A 26,770-nucleotide genomic window follows, 5' to 3' on the forward strand; every position below is an offset into this window, starting at 1 on the left:
ACTGAGGTAGACATTAAGTAAGGGTCTTGGCAAGGGTCCTTACAAAGGAGTTTGCTACTGTTGATGGTTTGCATTAGTAGACAATATAACTCAAAGGTTCTGTGGTAATGTTTGGATATGAGCAGTGCTGCAAAGTGCAGTTTGATAGTAGCTTCAAATCATGGATAGTACGTTTAACTGTTGGAATCCTATAAGAAGAAACTGGTCCTTTGTTGGAACAATTGCTTGAGCAAAGTGCTGGAATTTAGGGTACTGCCTGTTTTCTTCCCTAATTCTCTAGATATGCTTTGTTGAGCATCATAATGGAAGAAGTGGGCAACTTGTTGAACAAAAGGGCTGCCTGTATTGCTGTGTTTACTAGTGCTAAATGGTTTGAAGTCCTTGCCACTGTCTTTGTAATAATAGTACAGTACCAGTAATGAGAGCCAGTTGTTGCTCAACAGATCATCTCACACCAGGAAATTTCTGTTCTTTGAGATGAACAGATAACAAGATTAGGGAGGGGAGGGGAATCAGTCTTTAGCCAGGTATTGTAATGTTTCGTATACGTTGATTGTATCTTAATATTTAGGAAACTCATATTTTAGGAGTCTGTAGCTGTATCTGCACTGCAGTCTTGCATCAGTCAGATACCACTCTTTAACTGTCATGGCACCTCCTTTGGACTTTTCTGCTATAGAGCTCTAGTGTACTCCTGGGAACTACAGCAGAAACTGACCAGACTGCAAAATCCCAAGGTTCTTCTTTGTGGTCTCTGTGAATGCACACGATTGGGTTTTAGTGCACCTGCGCAGAGACTCTTGGAAACTTCTAGAGTTTTTAAGGTAGAAGCCACAGGCTACTGTTTCCAACTTCCTTATGTGCACTAACCAACCACCACAGAGTTCTTCGTGGTCTCTGTGAATGCACACTACAGGGTTTAATCTGCGTTTGCGCAGAGGTTTCCAGAATATTCTAAAGCTTTGTCACACCAGGACCACCCCCAAGTAAACGTGGTCTGCCTGTCCTGGTGATTACCTTTGTTCCTTTTTACCGCGGCTGAGGTTTTATCTCATGACGAGCTCTCCGTTTGCCTTGCTTCTAATTATTTTTTCCGAAAAAGAAAGTTAGAGGGAAATCAGTAAGAGACTCTTCAACTGTTTTTTCCTTCTACCGACCGCCCCCTCCCTTCCCCTTCCTCCCCCTTCCCACCGTTTTATGGCCTCCACAAGGCCATTCAAACAGTGCACATTGTGCCCTAATAAGACTCCCCTCTCTAACTGACACCTGTCTTTTCTGCCTCGGGGAATCACACCAACCCTCATCATGTCAAGCCTGCAGAAATTTCACAAAGCAGGCTCTCAAACTTAGGCAACAATGCCTTAGATCTTTCCTTTGGGAACGTTCCCTCTGTCCACTACCGACTTCGATGGAGGCCACACCAACTTCCCAAACTCTGGCTGCTGCCTCTTCCGACGTACCTTCCATCTCTCCGACGTCCAAACAGACTTCCTCGAAATCTAAATCTAAGCTCTCCTTGAAACCTAACACTTCGGGATTGACGTCAGAATTGACACCGACATCTTCAACTTCAAAGCACTCTAAGCCGAAAAAATCTAATTCACCATCTTTTCTGTAGACCTTGTGTCTCAAAACTGACCTCCGACTGGGACACAAGGTCTACAGAAAACCCACCCAGACAGACAGGTACCTACACAAAAACTCCAACCACCACCCACAGCAAAAAAGAGGCATAATCAAAACACTGGTAGACCATGCAAATCGGAACTGTGAAGCTCAGTTTCTCAGCACTGAACTCAACCATCTGAATTGGGCCCTACAGGGAAATGGCTAATCCAAAAATGAAATCACAAGAGCCATCAAACCAAGAAAACAACACTGAACTGAAGAAGAAAAACAGCCACCCACAAATAAAGTATTTCTGCCATACATCAAAGGAGTCATGGACCGCATGGGGAAACTTTTGAAAAAACACAACCTACAAACAGTATTCAAGCCCACCACAAAAATACAACAAATGTTATGGGCAGCAAAGGACAGAAGGGATCCCCTCACCACTGCAGGAGTATACTGGATACCTTGCAGTTGTGGCCAGGTATATATTGGAACCATAAAACGAAGCATCCACACCAGAATCAAAGAACATGAGAGACACTGCAGACTAAAACAACCAGAAAAATCTGCAGTAGCTGAACATGCCCTAAAATAAACTGGACATGAAATTCTATTTCAAAATACTGAAATACTGGACAACACCAGCAATCATTACGTCAGACTGCACAGGGAAGCCATTGAAATCCACAAGCACCAGCAGAACTTCAACAAAAAAGAGGAAAGTTTGAAACTCAACAAAACTTGGCTCCCAGCTCTCAAAAATACAGCATGTAAAAGGTCAACGACCTCTACCCCGCCACAGATCACTACACACAAAAGACCAGCTAATGACACCCATCAGTCACAGTGACAGATAATCTCTCCTCCTTATCACAGCAATAAACCCACAACAAGACACACTAATCACCCATCTACAGAAAAAGACAAAAGCCTATCTCACAGCCATAAATACTGCACTCCCAAGCCAACTACACCAGAGCACAGAGTGCTGCCCTCTGAAGATGCTGGCCACAGAGACTGGCGAAACGTTAGGAAGAACAACCTTCAGAACACGGCCAAAGAGCCTGAAAAACCCACAACAACCATACAACCTCTACACTTCCTATTCAGGATCAATTCACAATATGCATTGACTCTAGAGATGGGGGTATTCGTATTTGTAGATGAATATCTCTGCATAGGTGACGTTAACGAGGGTCCAGCCCCATGGGGCCAGACGGTCCACTCATCGATCCGCTGCTGATGTCTGTGAATGGCTCCGCAGCGCGCGATCCGCTCACCACTCTTCGACCTTGCAGCAAGGCTGGTCCTCCTGCCAGGAGTGGTGAGTGTATCATGTGCTGTGGAGCCATTTGTGAAATCATGCCGTCCGCATCAGCAGCGGATTGGTGAGTGGACTGTCCAGCCCCCTAGTTAACGCCACCTGTGCAGGGATATTCACATTTGTATACGAATACCACCGTCTCTAATAACTCCTTTTCTGTGGATGATGACTCTATCCCTCCGCCATCCAGTCACCCGTCCTCTCCTCTGCTCACTCATTCCCCTGAATGGGCTAATACTTCGGCTGAGGTGACCATGATTCAAGCCCCAAATCTCAAGCAACCCATTGTTTTAACTACTTTCTTTCCATCACCATTGAACAACCTTGAATGGTCCCTACACTCGCTCAATGTTAAGCAAGCTCTGGTGTTTTACGTCTCCAGAATCTCTGCTTTTCGCAAGTCTAAGAGGCTCTTTATTACTCCCCATTCCTCACAGAGGTGCACAAGTTTCTTCCCAAATCATTTCTAAATGGATTGTGACAATCATCCGCCTTGCTTATCAACTCTCCCACAAGCTGATACCATCCTCTCTCACAGCACACTCCACGACAGCCATTGTGACTTCCATAACCTTTTTAAGAGGTATACCTATTCGTGACATTTGTAAGGCTGCCACATGTTCGACTCCATCTACCTTTGCCACACATTACCGCCAAGATGTGAGAGCCAAGACAGATGCGGCCTTCAGCAGAGCTGTGTTCTCATCTGTTCTTCCATGACGTCCCTCCTCTAGTAAGTCAGCTTGTTAGTCACCCTATAGTGTGCATTCACAGAGACTGCAAAGAAGAAAGAGACGTTACTTACCTGTAACTCTGGTTCTTCAAGTGGTCATCTGTGAATTCACATTTCCCATCTCGTCCTCCCCTCTGTCCGTCATGTCTGTTTCATTTGATGCAGCTGTGGGCTGTTCTTAGGAACTGAGATAATCACCACGATGGGCGGACCACATGTACTTGGGGGGTGGTCCTGGTAAATGCGTGATAAAGCTCTAGAGTATTCCGGAAACTTCTGTGCAAGCACAGATTAAACCCTATAGTGTGAATTCACAGATGTCCACTCGAAGAACCAGAGTTACAGTTAAGTTCTTTATTATTAAGGTGTGGTGTGACAGAGTGAAGCATTATTTTATTTACTTACTTATTTATTTATTAGATTTGTATCCTGCCCATCTAGACTACGTCAACTCTACATTAGTCCTTACTGGGGAAGAAACTGTATTAATGAATTGTCCTCCTAGCAAATTGTAGTTTTATGTGGTTTAGTAAATACATGGAGCCATATTGCTTGGAAGCAGCACCTAAAGAAAAGGAGCCCCATAAATACAGTATATAAAGATTTAATCTTATAAGAAACCAGCTGAACTGTAGAAGGAAATAGGCTTTTTATTACCAGCAGCCCCTGTCATGGCCTGATTGTTGTTGTTACTTTACAAATTTTTGTCTTTTGTAAATACATTTATTTCACAGAGGAAACACATTAAACCCAATTCCTGATTCTGTACTTCTTAGCTAATTTCTTAGAACAACTACAAACCACCCACCAAAAGGGACAAATCTGGTGTGGGGAACATGTAACAAAGTTCTAGGAGTTTTCCCCAGCTGAACTGATGGTTTTAAGGATCTAAATCCTGAATGCGGTTCAAGGATTTAAGCCAAATTGAAACATCATTTTCTACAAGTGTACAAATTACTCAGTATTGATTTTTGCACCTTTCTCTCTTTCTTCTAGAACTAACATCGCCCTCTTGTGCCTAAATCAGTGTTCTTTACTAACCTGCATAAGCTGCACTTTCCATGCAATTAACTTACAGAAGATTTAATGTGGTATCTTTGTAGACTTCAATATATTAGGGATATATTCTGAAAATATATATATTTTAAAAAATAATGAGTTTGCTTCTTCACTTACTAAAAGGTTGAGTTTGATTAACTGAATTTTCATTTGATAAAAAAGTGTATTCTGTATAAAATGTTTTATAAAGAAATATAGGACAATATTCACAGAATGTTATACTTTGCCACAAAATGTCAAACACATCACTTTTGCCTATAGTTATCGTCAGCTTCGAAGTGTGTTGCTATTAGTACTTGGTAGGAAAAGATGTAAAAAAAACCCACTGTTCCATAAACAAAAAATGCCAAAAAATAATTATGATTTAGGATTGCTCGTCAATTTATGGCAATAGAGATTAAATGTCCTGCATTTTTTCCCCGGACAGTCTTTTATTTCATAGTGCATACCTTTTCAGATACATACATAAAACCCTAGGGCTGTAATCCTACACTTATTCACCTACATATATCTACCTCCATGGTGGGAGTAAGCCTTTGAAATGAATGGGAGCTCTTGAGGAGTCATGTATAGAATCACATGTCCTATCAGGATTTCATTGCAGACTTGCACGACCACCATAAGAGGGTGCTGTTTGAGCATGAGATAACCATTATAGGATTGTTGATTATACTGTAATACAGTACAGAAATACTCTAGCCATACAACTGTAGATCTGAATCCACGTAAGATAATGTGCCATGTTTTGCATGTTTATATATATATATAAGCATGCATGTTTATATTTGCATGTTGATAGATAGATAGATAGATAGATAGACAGACAGACAGACAGACAGACAGATAGATAGATAGATAGATAGATAGATAGATAGATAGATAGATAGATAGATAGATAGATAGATAGATAGATAGATAGATAGATACATACATACATACATACATACATAGATACATAGATACATAGATAGATACATACATAGATACATAGATACATACTAGATAGATACATAGATATTATTTTATTTTATTTTATTTTATTTTATTTTATTTATATCCCGCCTATCTGGTCGGGTGAGGACCACTCTAGGCGGCTAACAATCATAAAAATACAACAATAAAAAATATAAACAATTCTAAATGACAAAACATTACATTACATTACATATTAGACAAAAGAAAAACAATAAGAGGGGGAGAGGGGGCGTCAGGAGTTATCTGATGGGAAGGCCTACCGAAACATCCATGTCTTTAATTGATTCTTAAAGATACCCAGCGAGGGAGCCCTGCGAATCTCAGGAGGCAGATTGTTCCAGAGGCAAGGAGCCACCGCTGAGAAGGCCCGATTTCTTGTATTTTCCCTCCGGGCTTCCCTCGGCGTTAGGCTCCTCAGCCTCACCTCCTGGCTCGCACGAGTATACATATTTGCTAAATAAAACAGTGCTTGAATGGTGCTGGATATCCAGGTGGGAAAGTGGCAAACCCCACTTGCTTTTGCTGTGACATTTGGAAACTTCCGCTATGGTTTCAAGTTTCTGTCCAGCAGAGAGTGGGGGAAATATTTATTTATTTGTTTGTTTGGTTGTTTGTTTGTTTGTTTGTTTGTCTGTGGCCCACACTGGGCAGCTTACAGCAATCTGAATACAATTTTAATACAATAAAAATATACATTGTGTTCTGAGAAAGAAATGCATTTTTATATTAAACTTCAGAGTTTTCAGTTATATTCTATAATAAACAGAACAGTGTTGAAAGAAAATATAATCAAGGTTCTGATCATGGACTTCTACCTGTTTTGTAAGCAGAGGCAAAAAGATGTTTGCTTTAACACACTGAAAAGTTTCTCTCTACTCAAATGTGATTGTAGTGCTGGGCTGATTATGTACAAATTATTAGCCTCATTAATGTCAACTGAAGGTAGACAATAGTGTGATAATGATTATTTTAAATTCTTTGTGGCTTTTAGGAGCATATTATCTTTTAGATGCTTACAAATCGAGTTACATGATCTATTCTAGCTTGGTATTGTGTATTGGCTAATATTTTGACACTGCCATCTTTATAGTAATAGGGTGTGAATTATCCTGTCCTAGATTCCCAAAGTGAATGGGGTTAACACTGGAACACTAAGAATTACTTTTTTAAAAAATCAGCTGAATTAATGGATTCTGCATTCCTGTTTTCTAACCAGCTTTAACAACATAAATTGACTGACATGTACTCTTACTTTTTTTCCCTCTTATGACTGTTTTGTCCAAACCTTGTGGTCACTTTGCCACAGTACTCAACTGCTGCTTGGTGGTTTATTTTTATTGATCAAACATAGATCTTTAAAAACTTTAATTTTGCATCATTATGTTAAAAACAGACATTGTTTCAGACTTGTGTTAAATATTTTAGAATTAAGTAAGTTGTTTGTAACCAGAGCCACACATTAACACCTGAACTTCATTTTTTAAAGGTGGACACTAGCCTACAAAATGGCTTTATGCCAGGCATGAAACTGGAAGTTGCAGTCAAACCTGGTCCTGATACATACTGGATTGCCACAATCATTACAACCTGTGGGCAGTTACTCCTATTGCGATATGATGGTTATGGGGAAGACCGCAAGGCTGACTTCTGGTGTGATATTATGACTGCTGACTTGCACCCAGTTGGCTGGTGTGAACAGAATAAAAGGACTCTTAAAGTCCCTGAAGGTAAATGCTATGTCCCCTATGAAATGAAAATGATGGGCTGGTTTATAAGCCTGTGAAGTGATTTTCTAATTAGCTTCCTGTGACTTGGTAGCATTTTGTGAGCCAAATTATTCAGGCTTTCTGCACAGTCTTGTGTCTTTAGAGCCCTGTAAATCTCTGCTTAGAATGGCTTTGGATTATTCACTCCAGCATCTACTGTCATCACTTTTCTGAAACAGTGATACACAGATCCATTTTTTTAATTTAGTTATTTGTCAATCCATTGTTGCCAGTAATAAAAATGCGTCTTTGTTTTTATGATAATTCAGCTGCTTTCCCATTCCTGTCCTAAGATCTTAAAGCTAGTTACTGGGAGAGTTCACTTTTCCTGAACTTTAAAGAAGTGGATTATAATCCCAGTTGAAGCTCCTCCAAGTGGCCACCCCGAGGGAGGCCCATAAATCATCTACAAGCAGTAGGGCCTTCTTCACGGTAGCTCCAGCCTTATGGAACCAGCTTCCGGAGGAGTTCTGCCTAGTCCCCTCCCTGTGGACTTTTAGGAAGCAATTAAAGATACTGCTTTTCAGGGAGACTTTCCACACCGACCCCAGCTGACCACCTTCTCCCACTTTTTCTTTCCCCTCCTCTTCTTCCCTCCCCTCTTTTCCTCCAGCTGCTCTGGGATATATATAGGGTTATTGCTGTTGGTTTTAATATGTCCAGAGTAGTGCTGTGACACTCACTAATGGGAGCAGAATTCAAACTGAATAAATAAATACAAGAAATAAATAACATTTATAAAATTATGCTTAACAGCAGTTGTTTCTTAATAATGTAGTAGCTGCAAAACTGTTTGGAAATTAGCTTGTGGTCCTGCTTTCTCAGAATAAATATAATTCTCTCTGCTATCTTATTGTACGATAGCAAGAGTATCCTGCTATATTATAACAGCAACATCTAACAAGAAAAACAACCTCTTTGTACTTTGTCTTTATTTTAGGTATCAAGGATAAAATTTCTAACCCTGTGGAATTTCTTCATCAGATTCTGAAAGGAGCATGCAGTGTCCCTGCCAGCCTTCTAGAAGGGGTATGTATGTACACATGTTATAGCAGAATTTCTAACCTCTCTGTGCAGGTGCCTGCCTGTCCACTGAGCAGCAGGCATATGTGCACAGAAAGCAGGCCCAGCTCCTTGCCAGCCTGCTGCCTGCCAGCACCTTTCCTGCATGGATGCCCACCTGTGAGCTGAGCAATGGGCACATGCACACAGATAGCAAGCCCCAGCGCAAACCTGAGAAATGAACCACAAACTGGTTTGTTCTTCTTCGTGGTCTCTGTGAATGCACACTAATGAGTTAATCTGCACCTGCGCAGAGATCTCCGGAATATTCTAGAGCTCAAACATGCGTTCACTAGGACCGCTCCCCAGTACACCTGGTCCACCCGTAATGGTGATTACCTCAGTTCCTTTTTCGCACCGCTGAGGTCTCATCTCTCTGAGCTCTCCGTTTGTGCAGATTGGTTCTTTTCCTGAAAAAAAACATAAATCGGGTGCACATTGCAAAGACCTTCAAATCCATGCCACATGGTCTTCTCATGAAAAAACTCTCCAACAACCTCGAATTGCTAGCGATCTTCAAAGTGTTCTGCGCTTTCCAGCCACTCATTGCGGGCACCGCAGTCCAGGTAACCACAGACAATACCACAGCACTTTATTATATCAACAAACAAGGGGGTACGTACTCTATACCCCTCCTCTATTTTGCTGTCCAGTTTTGGGAGTGGTGTCTGGATCACCACATCTTCCCAATAGCAGTCCACATTGCCACGCAACACAACGCATTGGCAGACTCTCTCAGCAGGCTGAATTCTCAAATGCATGAGTGGTCCCTCGACCACACCGTCTTTCTTCAACTTTGCAACAAGTGGGGTCATTCTGATATAGACGTGTTTGCAACAGCGATCAATACCAAATGGACCCAGTACTTTTCCAGGGCAGGCATCGGCCGAGGGTCTCGGCAATGCTCTCATGGCGAGCTGGACTACACACCTCCTTTACCTCTTCCCTCCAATACCACTTCTCCTGCGAACCATCGTCAAGTTGAGACACGACCATGCAACTGCCATCGTGCAACTGGCATTCTAATCGCCTCATATTGGCCGAGGCAACCCTGGTTCATGATGCTCACGTCCATGACATCTCAATCCATCCGTCTCCCTCACCTCCCTCATCTCCTCACTCAGCATCATGGACAGACTTACCATCCCGACCTACAATCCCTGCCCCTAACAGCTTGACAGATCCTCCCTCCCTAAACACCATCCTCTCCCATTCCAGGAAATCAACCACAAATCAACTTTATTCATACAAGTGGTCTGCTTTCCAAAAGTTCGCTCGTCAGAATGATCTTCCTGCAGCTCCTACTACCCTTCGAGCAGTTTTGGTCTTTCTCTCTTATCTTTTTGACTGCCATCTCTCATTATCCACAGTCGAAGTCTACATGTCCTCTATCATAGTTTACCAACCAGAGGACTCAGATGCTGCCTTGTTATTCCGGGATCCCATGCTGAAGTGTTTTCTCTGGAGAGTGGCTCATCTCAGTCCACCTAGGCCCTCTCCTACACCCCAGTGGTTGTTACACACGGTTCTCCGGCATTTGTCACTTCTGCTCTTCGAACCTCTTGCCACTTCCTCTGAGTGTTTCCTCTCCATTAAAGTTTTGTTTCCCGTGGCCATCACATCTGCCCGTACAGCATCTGAACTAGCAGTGCTCTGTGATGACCCTCCATTTCTGCAATTTCGTCCAGATAAAGTCACCCTATATCCTGATTTCAACGTCCGTCAACCAGTAATCTTACCTACCTTCTTCCTGTCACCATCAACAGGTGTTGAGTGATTCCTCCACCTCTTGGATGTGAGGTGTGCCCTCACCTTTTGTGTCAAAATGACCACCTCTTTTCGTAAATCTGGTCACCTCATCCACCTCACAGAGGGGCACAGATATCTCCGCAAACGATCTCACGTTGGATTGTGCAGACCATATGCCTCACTTACCAGCTCTCCCAGAAGCCTCTCCCTACCAATGTCAAGGCTTACTCCACCAGGGCAATGGTCACCTCCACAGCTTTTCTTTGAGGCATACCTGTTCCAGATATCTGCAAGCTTGTTACATGGTCAACTCCATTGACTTTTGCATCCCCATTATCGTTTGGATGTACGGGCCAAGGCAGATGCGGCTTTCAGTCATGCAGTATTGTCTTCAGTCTTGCCGTGACGTCCCTCCACCTATAAGTTAAGCTTGTTAATCACCCATTAGTGTGCATTCACAGAGACCACGAAGAAGAAAGAGAGTTACTTACCTGTAACTGGTACTTCGAGTGGTCATCTGTGAATTCACACTTCCCACCCGTCCTCCTGTCTGTCCGTAACATCTGTCTCATTCTGCAGGCAGCGGCGGGCTTTTTGGGGAACTGAAGTAATCACCACGATGGGTGGACCACATGTACTGGGGGGCAGTCTTTAGCGAACGCAAGTTTGAGCTCTAGAATATTCCAGAGATCTCTGCGCAGGTGCAGATTAACTCATTAGTGTGAATTCACAGATGACCACTCGAAGTACCAGAGTTACAGGTAAGTAACCTCTCTTTTTTGCGGGGTGGGGGTTGTGATGGTTCATGGATAGCCACGAAAGACCAGTTTGCTGGTTTGTACCTATGTTTAACCAGAAGTATTTGCCATGGCACAGATCTCCAAACACTCTACTTAGAGAATGCACTGTAAAGGTTATACAGTAGATGGAATAGTTGGTATGTGGCAGATCACATGTATTTCAGTAATAATCATGAACTGGGCTAAGTACAGATGTGCAGTAGGGAATGACAAAGCAAAGGCAGACAGCAGGTAGGTACAGTAGTGCTGGAAATATTGTGTAAAGTGTGAAGACATAATGCAAAATACTTCTCATGGAGGATGAATTTTGTGAAGTGGTGTCTATTAAAATGATATAAAGGCACTTGCTAATATTACTTCACAAATGATAAGGGTTGTTAAAAGAAACCATAGCTCACTTCTTCAGGCCTAAATTGGGAATAAAATCCCTTGATTCACACTCCCTGTGATAGTGATTCACACTCCCTAGGTAAATCACAGTGTATTATTGACTTGGTTGTGCATCTGTCAAAGAAATTTGGTGGAAGTTGCAGTGTTGTGAATTGGATAGTGGAAAATGTTGTTCCATTTTGCCTGAATTCGTATTACGTTTCCACCGAGCGAGCAATAAATATGGTAGAGATATTCAGGAAAAACAACGGAAATGGATGTTAGATCTTTTAAGAGAAGGAAAATGAGCTGTTACATTTTTCTCTCTATTTTGCCTTACAGCTCCATCGAGGGAAGAATCCTTTGGATCTTGTTGCACCTGGTTCAAGATTGGAATGTCAGCACTTTGAAGATTCCCTTGGAGCATGGATAGTTAATGTTCTGGAAAATATTGGTGGAAGGCTTAAACTCCGCTATGAAGGGCTTGGAGATAACGATCAGTATGATTTATGGATGTTCTACTTAGATCCTTTTCTCCATCCAGTGGGATGGGCAAATCAACAAGGATATATCCTTGAACCTCCTTTAGGTAAAAAAAATATCTATATATTTTATCTTCTCAATTACAAATTAGGATGGCAGCTTTAAAGAAGAAGAGGAAACAGATTTCTGCTTCATAAAGTTCATAAAGTTTATAGGAGCAAACATTTGCTGGTGTGCTTATAATGCACAGTCCCACTAGTGAAGAAAAACTGAACACAGCTCTGTTCTGAAACAAGGAAAGTGCATGTGGTGTTATGCTACTTTCAGCTGAGAGGGAGAAACAGTTCATTTGCCTAAGTCTCCTCTCAGATTTTTTTTTCTTTTCATAAACCTCTGGTAGTGAGCTTTGATTCCATTTGAATCATCTGTCAGTTCAGTCAGGAATCATGTTGAAGCAGGAATCGTATGTATCTGCTCAGAATGCAAGGGCTTTCGATTTTCTTTGTTTAAACTGCTTGTGTTCACAATTTTCCTCATAACAGAGACAAATTGCTTTAGATATGCAGAGTTTGGTAGTTCGCTCTTTTATTATCTCTAAATAAACTTGCTGTTAAGTGCCATCAAGTCACTTCCAACTTAAAATGATCTGAATAGAGTTCTGAGGTGTGTGAGATGTTTAAGAAGTGAGTTAGCCTTCCCATGAAGTTTCATGGCTAAGTAGTGAATGAAGCCCAGCTCTCCCAAGTCCTAGTCCAATACTTGATCCTTTATTCCACAGTGGATCTAGACAGAGCAGTTCAGGTAAGATTTTCAGAAATCTGGTGGCAGAAATGTGGCACTGCTTTTAGAGAGTACACTAGAGAAAACCATTAATAATTTCTTCTCAGCAAATTACCCCCCTGCCACTCCCTACCTCCAAGTGAATCACCAGTAAAAAAACAAGCTGCTTTTTTATTCCTCTAAATGCAAAAGGCAATTAAGAATTTGTAAAGAAGCATCTTAGTGAAAAATATTGCATATATGCCTTCAGGATATTTTTAAAGGTTGTTCTGTGTGTGGATCAGAGTAAGTTCTGTTGGGAGGAAAAGAGCATCCTAGTCTCTTCATGCATAAGAAAACTGTTGGTTTTGTTGACTATGTTCATGTTATTGCCTTGATCATCACATAGGAGTGGTATAATGGATTCATTTTTTAAAGTACTGTGGTTTTACTCATAATGTGATAGCAAGATACCATTTTTTATTGAAGCTGTTAGGCCCTTGAAGATGGAGACAGAATGGCAGGAGATTTTAGCAAAAATCAAAGAAGAGGAGGAAGAATCATTGGTGCCCACTGATCTATTTAAGGTACAACGGCTGGGATTTACCCTTGAACATTGTTAACAAATTTTATGGTTAAATATAATCCGTACAAAAAGTAATTGCTGGGAACCAGCCACATGAGACCATCTTAATTAGTTTCTTTTCCCTATTAGGTCTCATAGGCTCCAGGCGAGTGAATGCCTGAAATATATATAATATACTGTATTAAAATCAGTGAAACAGATACATTGTGGATTTTCCCACCCACAGACACCAGATTCAATATTAAATAAGAAGAAACAGTCTCCAAAGATGCTTTACTGAGTTTTCAGGAGCAGAGGATTCTCACATTATAGGGCAGCCACCAAAAAGTACTCCCTCCCTCCCCAGTTAAGGGAATTGTAACCTTTATCTGAAACATATCAAGTAACAGATTTAGAGTGCCAGTCCAAGTTTGCCCACTGCGCCCCAGATAGGTCAGAGAATATTTCTACAACCCTTGGTTTTGCCAGTTCCCTGGCCAACACTTTACTGTAACTTTGGTCAGAGGCCACATTTTGCTCCGTTCCTCTTTTCCACACTGAGTAGAAGAAGGGAAGATTGCATTTGACCAATATAGAATCCCATGGTCAAGATTTGTCTGGCTGCCAAGTTAATGACTGATTGCTCTTTGCTCATTCTTTCTTGATTCAGAGAAGGCAGGAGGTGAGGAAATCTGGTTCACCGACCAAAGAAATTCCCATGTCCTTCCGGTTAGATTCTCAAAACTTCAGGAAGAGGATGGGACAGCTATGAATTGCCACATCGCAGATAGAACCGTGATGGGCTAGATTAGGTCCATGTGGATCTAGCAAAGCTCCAATGTTGTAATCTCCAGGGTATCTAAAACCTTTGCAAACCCATATGCTCAGGGATGAAATAAGGTCATTTTTTGCCTTCTTGGCTGTTTTATTAAAATTATTAATCGTTAACTATCAGTGAGAGGAAATGAATCCAGACCAACCCAAGGGCATATCTTTGGTACAGGAAAGGTGTGAATCACTCAGGTCCACTGCAGTTCCCAGGCCACTACCCCCTGTATACCTTCTATGTGCCTCTTCCCACCACCACCCATCTTCCAGTATCCTGGAAATAAAATCTATGGTGCTTGGCATGAGGATGGCCAGATTTTCTTCTAAAATGGACCTTTTTTCTGCTCTCAGAGTGGAGGGATACTACATGTCTTTAGGGCTCTGAGACCCCCTTCAAGGGACAACCAGAGCTTGCTAAGAGGCCACTCTTGGTTGCTGTTAAAGAGTGTATGGGGTATTGTGGAGCAGGAAGTCAGTTTAGGTACAGTGGTGCCTTGCTAGACGATGATAATCCGTTCCACTGAAATCGCTGTTTAGCGAAATCATTGTCTAGCGAAAAGCATTTCCCCATTGGAATGCATTGAAACCTGTTTAATGCATTCCAATGGGGAAGAATCGTTGTCTAGCAAAGATTGGCCATAGGAAAGCTGCTTTGCGAACCGCCGATCAGCTGTTTAAATCGCTGTCTTGCGAAGCTTAGGTCCCGAAAACACCTGTTTTGCGAGCAAGGAGGGAGCTGTCAAAATCGTCGTCTAGCGAAAATCAGTTTGCAAAGCAGGGACCAAACATTGTCCAGCGAAATTCCCCTATAGGAATCACTGTTTTGCGAATCACTATAGGGATCACAAAAAGTCAATGTCTAGTGAAAAAACTGTCATGTGGGGTAACTGTCTAGCGAGGCACCACTGTATCTAGCTGCAGAGCGAGAGAATGGGAGTTCGATTCTCCCATGTGCCTCCTTGACAGAAGCTGTGCTCAATCCATAGGGCCCCTTCTAGATTTGCAGTTCTAAGATTAGTAGCAGCAGCATACTGGATACAAAGTCTCTTAATATTGTGCCTAGAAGGAAAATAGAGCTAGTAACTTCCAAATAACCTTATGTTTGGAACAAATTACCAGTAGAGGTTCGCCAGGTGCTCTCCTTCCCAGTTTTTAAGAAGCAACCTTAAAGTTTTTAAAGCTGCCTTAAATTAATTCTGCTCTATTGTGATGTCCAAATATGGTTTTAAATCTGTTTACTTAAATCAAATTTGACACATTATGTATTTTCATGTTATCATTTATTCTATCATTGATTGTTTTTTATATTTACAATAGCTTTGGCATTTGTAGCCTCTATGTGTTGGCTGTCAACCACTCAGAGGGTGCGTATCACACTATTGGGTGTTACATAATTTGAACAAATGAATGAATAGTAAAGATGGTATTGCCACCCATTTTCCCACCCATTTTCAAAGATCGCCAATAAAAATTGGGGGGAAAATAGGCTGTCATCATCAAGGATGTCATTGAAGATTACACAAATGCTGTTGTGGTTGCAGACAGCCACCTCGGTTCCTTTTAAGGAGAAAGGTGAGGTAAAATGTTTTAAATAAATAAATAAATAGTAGGAACGACTTTCAGAGCCCATATACTGGTTCTGAAAGAATTGCATCAGCTGACAGTATGCTTCAAGTGTTGATCATAACCTATAAAGCCCTAAATAACTTGGGGCCTGGGCACTTGAGGGAACACCTCTCCCTATATACATCTGCCCAATCATTAAGATCTGCTATGGAGAAGGGGCTCCTCTGTGTCATGAAGGAAGATGCCACCCTGAGCAGACTTCTGTCTAGAAGGGTGGGATAAAAATACAATAATAAATAAATACATGGATATACAGCGGAGGACTTTTTTGCTGTAGAAAACAATAATTATGTGCTGTCAAGTTGATTCTCACTTACAATAACCTTTATTGTAATTGGTGGTGGTGTTAATATTTTATATATGTTTTAATATTTTAAATGTTCTAAGTGATTAAATTGTTTTATATTTTATTGTCTACCCTTGTTGTACTCTACCCTGTGATCCCAGGATATAGGGAAGAATATAAATGTACTTCTTGATGTTCTCTGTGAATGCACACGAACAGGTTATTCTGCGCCTTTAACTATCTAACTACATAAATAAATACTCTGTATTTTCACTTCCTTCCAGGAAAAGTTTTATATTTCTGTATCACGGACCCTAAGTGCTCATTAATATTTTCATGTCGGTCATGTTTAGGACAAGCCTGTTGTTGGGATCCACTCATTCTGTACAAACATGAAGTTAGAAGCTATTAATCCAAAGGCTCCTTTCATCATCTCGCCTGCAACAGTTACAAAGGTATCAGAATTTGAAGGCCACTTCTTTCTTTCTTTCTTTCTTTCTTTCTTTCTTTCTTTCTTTCTTTCTTTCTTTCTTTCTTTCTTTCTTTCTTTCTTTCTTTCTTTCTTTTCTTTTCTTTTCTTTTCTTTCTGGCATGTTCAAGTGTAATGAGAACTGTTTCTTGTAATTTTTATATGTTATCAAATGTAGGACAAACTTAAACCAAGGATAGTATTGCTTGATGTTTCAGTATCTCTTGCAGGTGTGCCAAGACGTAAGTGTTTACAACAAACAGTTTTTGCACCAATGGAACGATGGTCCCCTGTATGCTGTCAGAGTTAGAGATGGTCACATCCACTCAAAGACAGCTCTTTGTCCAGCACTGCCTCTGAGTGGGCACTTACCAAAGGAGGCAGGGCTGGAAAGTGCAGATCACCTGTTCATATGAAAAACGAACCATCACAATCCACTGGACCCACCATCTCTATTTAAGAACCCTCTTGAGCAGATTTTGCTTTCATCCGCTGAATTAGGAAATTGTGATTCTCCTTTCCCCTGTGAGCCTTCAGAGTCTACCCCAGAGACCCTCTACACCTGCCTTTGCACTGGTGCAGGAGCCTGCAGTAAAGTCATGTGTAGACAGACTTTGATCACACAGTATCCGATTTCACTATTCATCCCCAAGGCGTAGTCTCAAAACCTGCTTTCCATTCTGTCCTTCAGCTCTGAAACATCTGAAGTAGCAACACCTTTAAGAAAGTTATCATAAACGCCAAGAAGACTCTTGTGACATGTTAAAGTCTAATACATTGTATTAGCCTTTCATGGATTAAGTCTACTTCATGTGGTGCAACTGGCTGCAGTAAATGAAAGCTAATGTCAAATAAAACTTGTTAATGGCTGCAAGACTGTTGCTATTATAGTTGTTTTGCTGCAAGAATCCAACAGACTATCCATAAATAGATACTATAGTAATGAGTGAGTAAGTCTAAAAGGCCCTCTGATCATCCTAAAAGGCTGTAGAACACCAGGCAATATTTTCAAGCATCCTATTTCTAGTAGAGGTTTCTGACACCTATGTTTTTTTGAATGTACACGCTGATGCTTTGCTCATAAATAACAGTCACATTAGTCTGCATTGCCAGTCACTTTTTCATCTATATCACAGCTGTTTTTTTGTTTGAATCAAGAGAAATTATAACTGAAAAATTGTTGTTCTTGAAATAATTTGTCCTTAGGTTTCCAGATCCAGTGACCCCACTCTTTTTTTTGGAAAAGAATTGAAGGGGTTAGCAATTCTCTGATTGGTTGGTTTTGTCTCAGCAATCCTAGGTGCAGTGTCAAATTTCTGCAGAATAATAATAGCTCTTACCCAATTGTGGCTGAAATTCTGTACTCACTTGGTAGTAAATTGCAGTGAACACAGTGGAACCTGCTTCTGAATAGACAAGCATTGATTTGGCTTAGATTAATAAAAGATGGAGCAGAACAACTGGCGATCCACAGGTTCCCCACCACTGGTATAACCTGTCCTTCTAGTCACTTCAGTGATTCTTCTGGAAGGACAGGATCCTATTATAGTTTGAACAGATGTGAGTGAAACTGGTGGCATTTCCATGTGTTGTCACTAACATTTTATAGATTTCTTGAAAATATAAGGTATGAAATTCTAACAATAAAGAATCTTGCTGTCTTCCTCAGTTTGATACACAGTGGGTTTTTTGTTGTTTAGTTGTTAAGTCGTGTCCGACTCTTCGTGACCCCATGGACCAGAGCACACCAGGCCCTCCTGTCTTCCACTGCCTCCTGGAGTTTGGTCAAATTTCCGTTGGCACTTTCGATGACACTGTCCAACCATATCATCCTCTGTCGTCCCCTTCTCCTCTTGCCGTCACATTTTCCCAATTTCAGGGTCTTTTCCAAGGAGTCCTCTCTTCTCATGAAATGGCCAAAGTATTGGAGCCTCAGCTTCAGGATCTGTCCTTCCACTGAGCACTCAGGGTTGATTTTCTTCAGAATGGATAGGTTTGTTCTCCTTGAAGTCCGGGGGACTCTCAAGATCCTCCTCCAGCACCACAGTTCAAAAGCATCAATTCTTCAGAGGTCAGCTTTCTTTATGGTCCAGCTCTCACTTCCATACATCGCTACTGGAAAAACCATAGCTTTGACTATGTGGACCTTTGTCGGCAAGGTGATGTCTCTGCTTTTTAAGATGCTGTCTAGGTTTGTCATTGCTTTCCTCCCAAGAAACAGGCGTCTTTTAATGTCATGGCTGCTATCACCATCTGCAGTGATCAAGGAGCCCAAGAAAGTAAAATCTGTCACTGTCTCCGTATCTTCCCCTTCTATTTGCCAGGAGGTGATGGGACCATGATCTTAGGTTTTTTTGATGTTGAGCTTCAGACCATTTTTTGCGCTCTCCTCTTTCACCCTCATTAATTTTTCATCCCCCCTTTCTTAACCTTTATGTTACAAGTTAGCTTTTCATTTATAGCTATATTCCATATTTCATTATACCATTCATCCTTTTAAAATTCAGATTTTGATTTCCATTGCCTAGCTATTATTAGTCTAGCTGCTGTTAATAAATTGGTGATTAATTCTTGAGTCATCTTAACATATTCCACATTCTCAGATATTGATAACAAAGCATCTTGTGAGTATTCTTGCCACCTCTTCTTGATGTCTTCTGCTTCCGTTAGGTCCCTACCATATTTGTCCTTTATCATGTCCATCTTTGCACAAAAAGTTCCTTTAATATCTCCAATTTTCTTGAACAGATCTCTGGTCTTTGCCTTTCTATTATTTTCCTCTATTTCTTTGCATTGTTCATTTAAGAAGGCTCTCTTGTCTCTCCTTGCTATTCTTTGGAAGTCTGCATTCAATTTTCTGTAGCTTTCCCTATCTCCTTTGCATTTGGTTTCCCTTCCCTTCTCTGCTATTTGTAAGGCCTTGTTGGACAGTCACTTTGCTTTCTTGAATTTCCTTTTCTTTGAGATGGTTTTTGTTGCTGCCTCCTGTACAGTGTTATGGGCCTCCATCCATAAATCTTCAGGCTCTCTGTCGACCAAATCTAGTTCCTTAAATCTGTTCTTCACGTCCACTGTGTATTCATAAGGGATTTGGTTTAGATTATACCTGACTAGCCCAGTGGTTTTTTCCTTCTCTCTTCAGTTTAAGCTTGAATTTTGCTATAAGAAGCTGATGATCAGAGCCGCAGTCAGCTCCAGGTCTTGTTTTTGCTGACTGTATAGAGCTTCTCCATCTTTGGCTGCAGAGAATATAATCAATCTGATTTCGATATTGCCCATCTGGTGATTTCCATGTATAGAGTCGCCTCTTGTGTTGTTGGAAAAGAGTGTTTGTGATGACCAGCTTTTTCTCTTGACAAAACTCTATTAGCCTTTGCCCTGCTTTGTTTTGAACTCCAAGGCCAAACGAGGCAGAGGGACTATTAATAAGTGCTGACTGCCGCATACAGGTGTAGTTTGTTTATGAATTTAATCATTCTCCGGGACGTTACGTAATGCGAGAAATTTGTAAACCAAAACACGGTTTGCGATAGGAACAGGGGTGGTGCTATATATACCTTCAGGCACAATGCATCCTGGGGAAACTTCCTTCATACTATGAAAAAAAATTGTAAACCGAGGCATTATTTTCAATGGATTTCTGTTCATAAACCAAAAATTGCATTAAATGAGGCATTCGTAAATCAAAGTACTAGTGCATTGTGAGAACTGATGAGCAGTTTTTCAAACTACTGCCTCGGATATTTTTCAATAAGGCACTGCGTATCTTTTGTATCCTGCTGACATCATTTAAATTTTGTACAGGGTGGTCTTGACTTAAGAACGGCTTGAGTTAAGAACATTTTGACTTAAGAACCACTCTCATAGGAAAATATTGACTTGACTTACATACTTAGATTTGAGTTAAGAACTGAAAAAAAACCACGTGGGAGGCAGGGAAAGTGCAAAATTTGAACTTTCAGTTAACTGTTGGCCAGTGAAAAGGGTGCCTGTCTGCTTCCTCACTCCTCCCAGCGTTTAGAGAGTGGATTGGGAGTCTTCAGACTGCCTGGTAATGCCTGGACTGTATTTTCCCTGCCTTCCCTGAACCTTTCTTGACCTAAGAAAAAAAGAAACAAAATATCCCCCCTCTAGTGGTCGAAGGCAGAATAGTAGCTTCCCATTAGTTTCTATGGACGGAAAAGAGCAGATACGGATCAAATGGTTTTCAATGCATTCCTATGGGAAATGCAGATGTGACCTGAGAACTTTTTGACTTGAGAATCGCCTTCCAATACGGATTAAGTTCTCAAGTCAAGACCCCACTGTATCCTTTCTGAAGCTGTTAAAAAAATAAAGACAAATTCGCCATCAGATCTCTAATCAGTTTCAGGCATTCCAAGCTACATGTAGCTGCTGATGTGAGACACTTTCAGTGTAATTAATTTCCTACATGGTTCAGGAATTAATCACTATTAATAACTGTACAGATTCACTATTTATTTATTTATTGGATTTATACCCTGCACCATCTGGCAACCAGACCACTCTGGGCGGCTAACAGCAAAACAAACAACACAGTATCAAGACACGAGAAAAATAAAATAATAGAAACATTCAATAGATGCAATAACTAGTAGGATGAATTAAAACAGATGGCTATGACGATGATAAAAAGGATGATGAAAGGATGGCAAAAAGGATGATAAAAGGGAAGCTGAGATTAAAATTTTACCTGTAAAATGTTTGTAAGTAAATGTATCTATTTGCAATTTCCTTTCCACTCTCACTTCTTGTACAGATGTCAGCATGACTGTGTGAAATAGATTCCCAGTTCTTGTGTCATTTTCTCAGCAGTAAACCACCTTGACAGTTATAAGTTCTGGTAATGTCAAGAGTGTCAACTATTTTCTTTTTCCCTACTTAACTTTGCCTTTATCTTGTCCATCTCACCTTGCTGTATCTTACTCCTTCCAAAGATGGCTCATCCAAGATTTGACATAAAATATCTGTTTGACAGATCTGTCAGATTGTCTTGTGAGAATCATGTTCCCTGTCCTATTATACTTTTTCTCAAGCTTCTGATCAGTTACAAATTTAATACAGTCCCCCTGCTGGCCACTTTCTAATCTTCTTCATAGGCTGATTATTGTACTCCTCTGTTAGTGTTCTTGTCATACGAAGACCCAGTAGAATAAATATGTCTTGTGTCGAAACAGTGTTCTCCGCTGCCATTTAGTTTTCTTTTGGCTAGCTAGTTTCTTTTCTGGTCAAAGATAAAAATTACTAATGGGTCTTTATCGGATGATTTTTGTTTATGCCATTGTTCTACTTTATACACAGCATGCTTCTTCTCCAATGTTCTTTTCACTCACTCCTCCCTTTTTAATATAAATCTTTTAGGTTTATCTATCTTAATACATTGATCCAGTTCAAACTCTCCCCTCCTTTTTAACTTTTTCTCTTAGTAAGTGTCAGATGTCTTGTTGTCCCTTCTGTCTTGGAACAACTCTTTTTTAAACACTCTGCAGCTTTTCTTTCTCTTTTCTTTCTCAAGAAATCTATATATGTTCTTAGTCTGTTTTGACATATCTTCTTTTCCTTGACTTCTCATATAAATTTCTTCTTTTAAAACTTAGTTGAATATTTAAAATGTGGTATAACCTACTGACTGAAATCCTGTTGGCGCCATTCTGTGCACCTAAGTCTGATGACATTATCAGACATGGCCTTTTATATTTCATCAAAAGTTTCATCTCCCTTCCTTCTGCCAGATTCCAAGCCTCCCTAGGGGATCATTTGACTTTGGGGGCCTCAGGATGGGGCCAAGGAAGCCTTTAATGTCCAAAACCTGTCACCACCAGGACAGAATCCAAGTAGCTTGAGTACACGTAACATAGCACATTAGCAACTTTTACACAGGAAACTGATTTTCTGGTAAAATGCAATTTTGCTGAGGATATACACTTCTGTTTTCTTTCAGGTGTTCAATGATAAATATTTCATGATAGAAATAGATGATTTGCGACCAGAATGTTCCACAAGCAGGTCTTACGTCTGTCACATCAACAGTGCTGGTATTTTCCCAGTTCAATGGAGTCTAAAGAATGGCTTGCATCTCAGTCCACCACCTGGTGCGTATATGTAGTTTTTTTGCAGTGGTATGAACGGTATCCTAGAAGAACTGTATTTTGTGACTGCAAATACAATCTTCCAGAAACTATAGTGTGGTTTTTAAGTTACAGTGGTGCCTCACACAACGATGTTAATTGGTTCCAAAAAAATCAACGTTGTGTGAAACATCGTTCTGTGAAACACCATTTCCCATAGGAATGCATTGAAAACCGGTTAATCCGTTCCAATTGGAACGGATTGCCATCGTTCAGTGAAAATCCCCATAGGAAACATCTTTGAGTGAAACAATGTTTCCTATATTGGAATGTATTGAAGCCGACTCAATACATTTCAATGCCTTTGCAAAATCCTTTTTCGCTCCTGTAAAAGTGTCTTACAATGTTTGGAAGCTGTTTTAAATGATTGCAATGGTTAGTCCACCTCCTGAAACCTATGCAAACTGATTTTGGTGTTGTTCTGACACTTCGTTAATTTATGATGATTTTTTGTTTTTCCATTGGAAACCATTAGACAGACCATCCAATGGTTTCCAATGGAGAAAATTCAAAAAATCATCATAAATTAACGAAGTGTCAGAACAACACCAAAATCAGTTTGCATAGGTTTCAGGAGGTGGACTAACCATTGCAATCATTTAAAACAGCGTCCAAACATTGTAAGACACTTTTACAGGAGCGAAAAGGGAGATCGTTGTGTGAAAATCCCCCATAGGAAACATCGCTGTGTGAGGCAGCAAATTTAACAGAAAAAGGCATCGTTGTGTGAATTCATCGTTGTGTGAGGCACTCGTTGTGCGAGGCACCACTGTATTAGGTTTATCTTCTACAGGGGGAGAAAGATTTCTCATGGACTGAAAAAAGTGGGTGTGGGAAAGGCATTAAATATATGGTTCTTCGTAGTATTTGTGAATCACACCCTGGGTGATCCGCGCCTGTGCAGAGATTAATTGGAAAGTTCTAAAGTTTCTGTGGTAGCAAAAAACACATTAGAATAAGGCCCCTCCCCCCTCATATAAGTACCTTGGCGCCAGGGCTCCCCTTTCAGTTTCTTTTAACCACGGTGTTGAGAGCCTCATAGTTCTGCTTCTGTGAGTAAAAGAGAGAGTTTATTATTGATTCCTTCCTGTTATCAATCTTTTTTCCTTTAAACTTTTTTTATCATCAGATTTTTTTCTTTTCTATTTCGCTCGACAGCTGGCTGCAGCAGACCCCCCCCATCATCATTTTTCTCCTCAAATTATTATTAAAAGATGATGCTGTTAAGGTGCTACATTCAATATGCCAGCAAGTTTGGAAAACTCAACAGTGGCCAGAGGATTGGAAAAGATCAGTCTACATCCCAATCCCAAAGAAAGGCAGTGCCAAAGAATGCTCCAATTACTGAACAATTGCACTCATTTCGCACGCTAGCAAGGTTATGCTCAAAATCCTACAAAGTAGGCTTCAGCAGTATGTGGACCGAGAACTCCCAGAAGTACAAGCTGGATTCCGAAGGGGCAGAGGAACTAGAGACCAAATTGCTAACATGCGCTGGATTATTGAGAAAGCCAGAGAGTTCCAGAGAAATATCTACTTCTGCTTCGTTGACTATGCAAAAGCCTTTGACTATGTGGACCACAGCAAACTATGGCAAGTCCTTAAAGAAATGGGAGTGCCTGACCACCTTATCTATGTCTTGAGAAACCTATATGTGGGACAGGAAGCAACAGTTAGAACTGAATATGGAACAACTGATTGGTTCAAAATTGGGAAAGGAGTACGACAAGGCTGTATATTGTCCCCCAGTTTATTTAACTTATATGCAGAATACATCATGCGGAAGGCTGGACTGGAGGAATCCCAAGCCGGAATTAAGATTGTCGGAAGAAATAACAACTTCCGATATGCAGGTGATACCACTCTGATGGCAGAAAGTGAGGAGGAATTAAAGAACCTTGTAAAGAGGGTGAAAGAGGAGAATGCAAAAAACGGTCTGAAACTCAACATCAAAAAAACTAAGATCATGGCCACTGGCCCCATCACCTCCTGGGAAATAGAAGGGGAAGATATGGAGGCAGTGACAGATTTTATTTTCTTGGGCTCCATGATCACTGCAGATGGAGACAGCAGCCACGAAATTAAAAGATGCCTGCTTCTTGGGAGGAAAGCGATGACAAACCTTGACAGCATCTTAAAAAGCAGAGACACCACCTTGCCAACAAAAGTCCGCATAGTCAAAGCTATGGTTTTTCCTGTTGTGATGTATGGAAGTGAGAGCTGGACCACAAAGAAAGCAGACCGCCGAAGAATTGATGCCTTTGAATTGTGATGCTGGAGGAGGCTGTTGAGAGTCCCCTGGACTGCAAGGACAACAAACCTAACAATTATAAAGGAAATCAGCCCTAAGTGCTCACTGGAAGAGCAGATCCTGAAGCTGAGGCTCCAATACTTTGGCCATCTCATGAGAAGAGAACACTCCTTGGAAAAGACCTTGATGTTGGGAAAGTGTGACGGCAAGAGGAGAAGGGGATGACAGAGGATGAGATGGCTGGACAGTGTCTGCGAAGCAACCAACATGAAATTGACACAACTCCAGGAGGCAGTGGAAGATAGGAGGGCCTGGTGTGCTCTGGTCACGAAGAGTCGGACACGACTAAACAACCACGACCTCCTCAGAGACTTCGGCCCCAACAGTCCCTGGAACTATTTCACCACGTATGGCTCAGCACTCTCACCGGATTGCCATTTGCTCCAACCAGTGCTCGACCGGACAAAACGTAACTGCCAATCAACCAGTTGTTCTGTCCAGCTTGTCCATACCTTCTCATGGTGGGCCTCGATCCCGACAGCCATCAGTGTCGAAACGGCCATATCACCGTGACCCACATCATCTCTAGCCTGCTCCCTACCTGGCACCTAAAAGACCCAAGACAGTCAAGCAATTTTCTTCTACACGCAAGGTTTTTACAGTTCCAACCTCCTGATACTTTCCCGCTAATCCAGACGAGAGAAATCATTCCTCTTGCTCGGCATCTCCAGCATCTATATATTCCACTGCTTTACCAGCTCATCAACAACCTCCATTTCGACATCACCGAGACACAGGCTCTGATATCGATGATCCTCAATATCCATCCTGGTCCACCAACACTGGTTCTGTCCCTCTATCAACTCACGATTTCTGCCATCCGATAGAACCAAGCCATCGAACTCGACATCACTATGACCTTGAGTTTGACACCGACGTTCAACCATATCAAACGACGTCCACGGACACTCGGATGACATCTCTCGATATTGAAAATCCTCGACACCGACAAATGCCCATGGACATGCCACCTCAATCAACATTGAGCCACAAACATCAATACAATGACACTCAACCTATCGATACCAAAGTCAATCGACAATCCGTTAACTCCCAACGCGATCCCGATTATTCCGATCATGGATCCAGACCTCAGACACTGTCAGTATTACTTACCTCACTGGAATCCAACCTTATCGATGCCGACCCACCATGACTGGCAGAAGACTTCCAAACGTATGCCCAACTTATGATCCGTATGGCTAAATCTCTCAATCTCGAAATCCACGTCCTTCGTCAGAACCGGCCGATCATCTATACAACCCAATCTCTGTAAAGATACAACTACTCCAGTACACTTCTGAATGCTTCCGTCTCTACTCAGCAGCGCTTAATGATCCTGGACAAAACCAGCCTCTTCCAATACCATGTCTAAATGAATCGATAACCTCTACAGAGTTCAAGATCCTGGAGTTCTATCTCTTCAAAAACAACCAGCTCCAAACTCTATTTTTGTCGAAGCCTCACAATCCAGATCTCAACATCGACAAACCCTCATACCACCGAATAAAGACAGTAGAAGAATTGACTCAATGGGAAGATGGCTTTACTCATCAGCAGCGTTCACCAGCCACTAACTACCAGGGAGCCATGGGTGCATGTCAATGTTTCCTTTGGGTCAATATGTCAACCTTTGTTGAATCTTTACCAGAGGACAAAAAAGTACTCGCCCAAACCTTTCAACGAGGTATTTCCGTTGCCAAACGACATATGCTTTCTGCTAGGCACACGGTAGACACCACAGGAAAGTCAATGGCCACTTCAGTAGCCTTATGACGTTTCTCTTGGCTAAGGGCAGCTGGCCTGGCTAGGATGCCCGCACACGTATCGAAGACCTTCCATT

General features: G+C 41.3%; 1 protein-coding gene across 2 annotated transcripts in view; it reads left to right on the forward strand.

Moving 5' to 3' along the window:
- Positions 1 to 26,770, forward strand: part of SFMBT1 (Scm like with four mbt domains 1) — a 129,279-nt gene that overhangs the window by 66,743 nt on the left and 35,766 nt on the right. For both annotated transcript variants that reach the window (XM_020796679.3, XM_020796677.3), the window contains exons 4-9: positions 7,192 to 7,432; positions 8,412 to 8,500; positions 11,794 to 12,040; positions 13,183 to 13,280; positions 16,352 to 16,453; positions 22,430 to 22,580. In XM_020796679.3, the coding sequence (XP_020652338.3) occupies positions 7,192 to 7,432; positions 8,412 to 8,500; positions 11,794 to 12,040; positions 13,183 to 13,280; positions 16,352 to 16,453; positions 22,430 to 22,580 (928 nt within the window). The remainder of the gene's footprint in view (positions 1 to 7,191; positions 7,433 to 8,411; positions 8,501 to 11,793; positions 12,041 to 13,182; positions 13,281 to 16,351; positions 16,454 to 22,429; positions 22,581 to 26,770) is intronic.

The sequence above is a fragment of the Pogona vitticeps genome, chromosome 2, assembly GCF_051106095.1.
Source record: "Pogona vitticeps strain Pit_001003342236 chromosome 2, PviZW2.1, whole genome shotgun sequence".
Taxonomy (NCBI): Eukaryota; Metazoa; Chordata; class Lepidosauria; order Squamata; family Agamidae; genus Pogona; species Pogona vitticeps.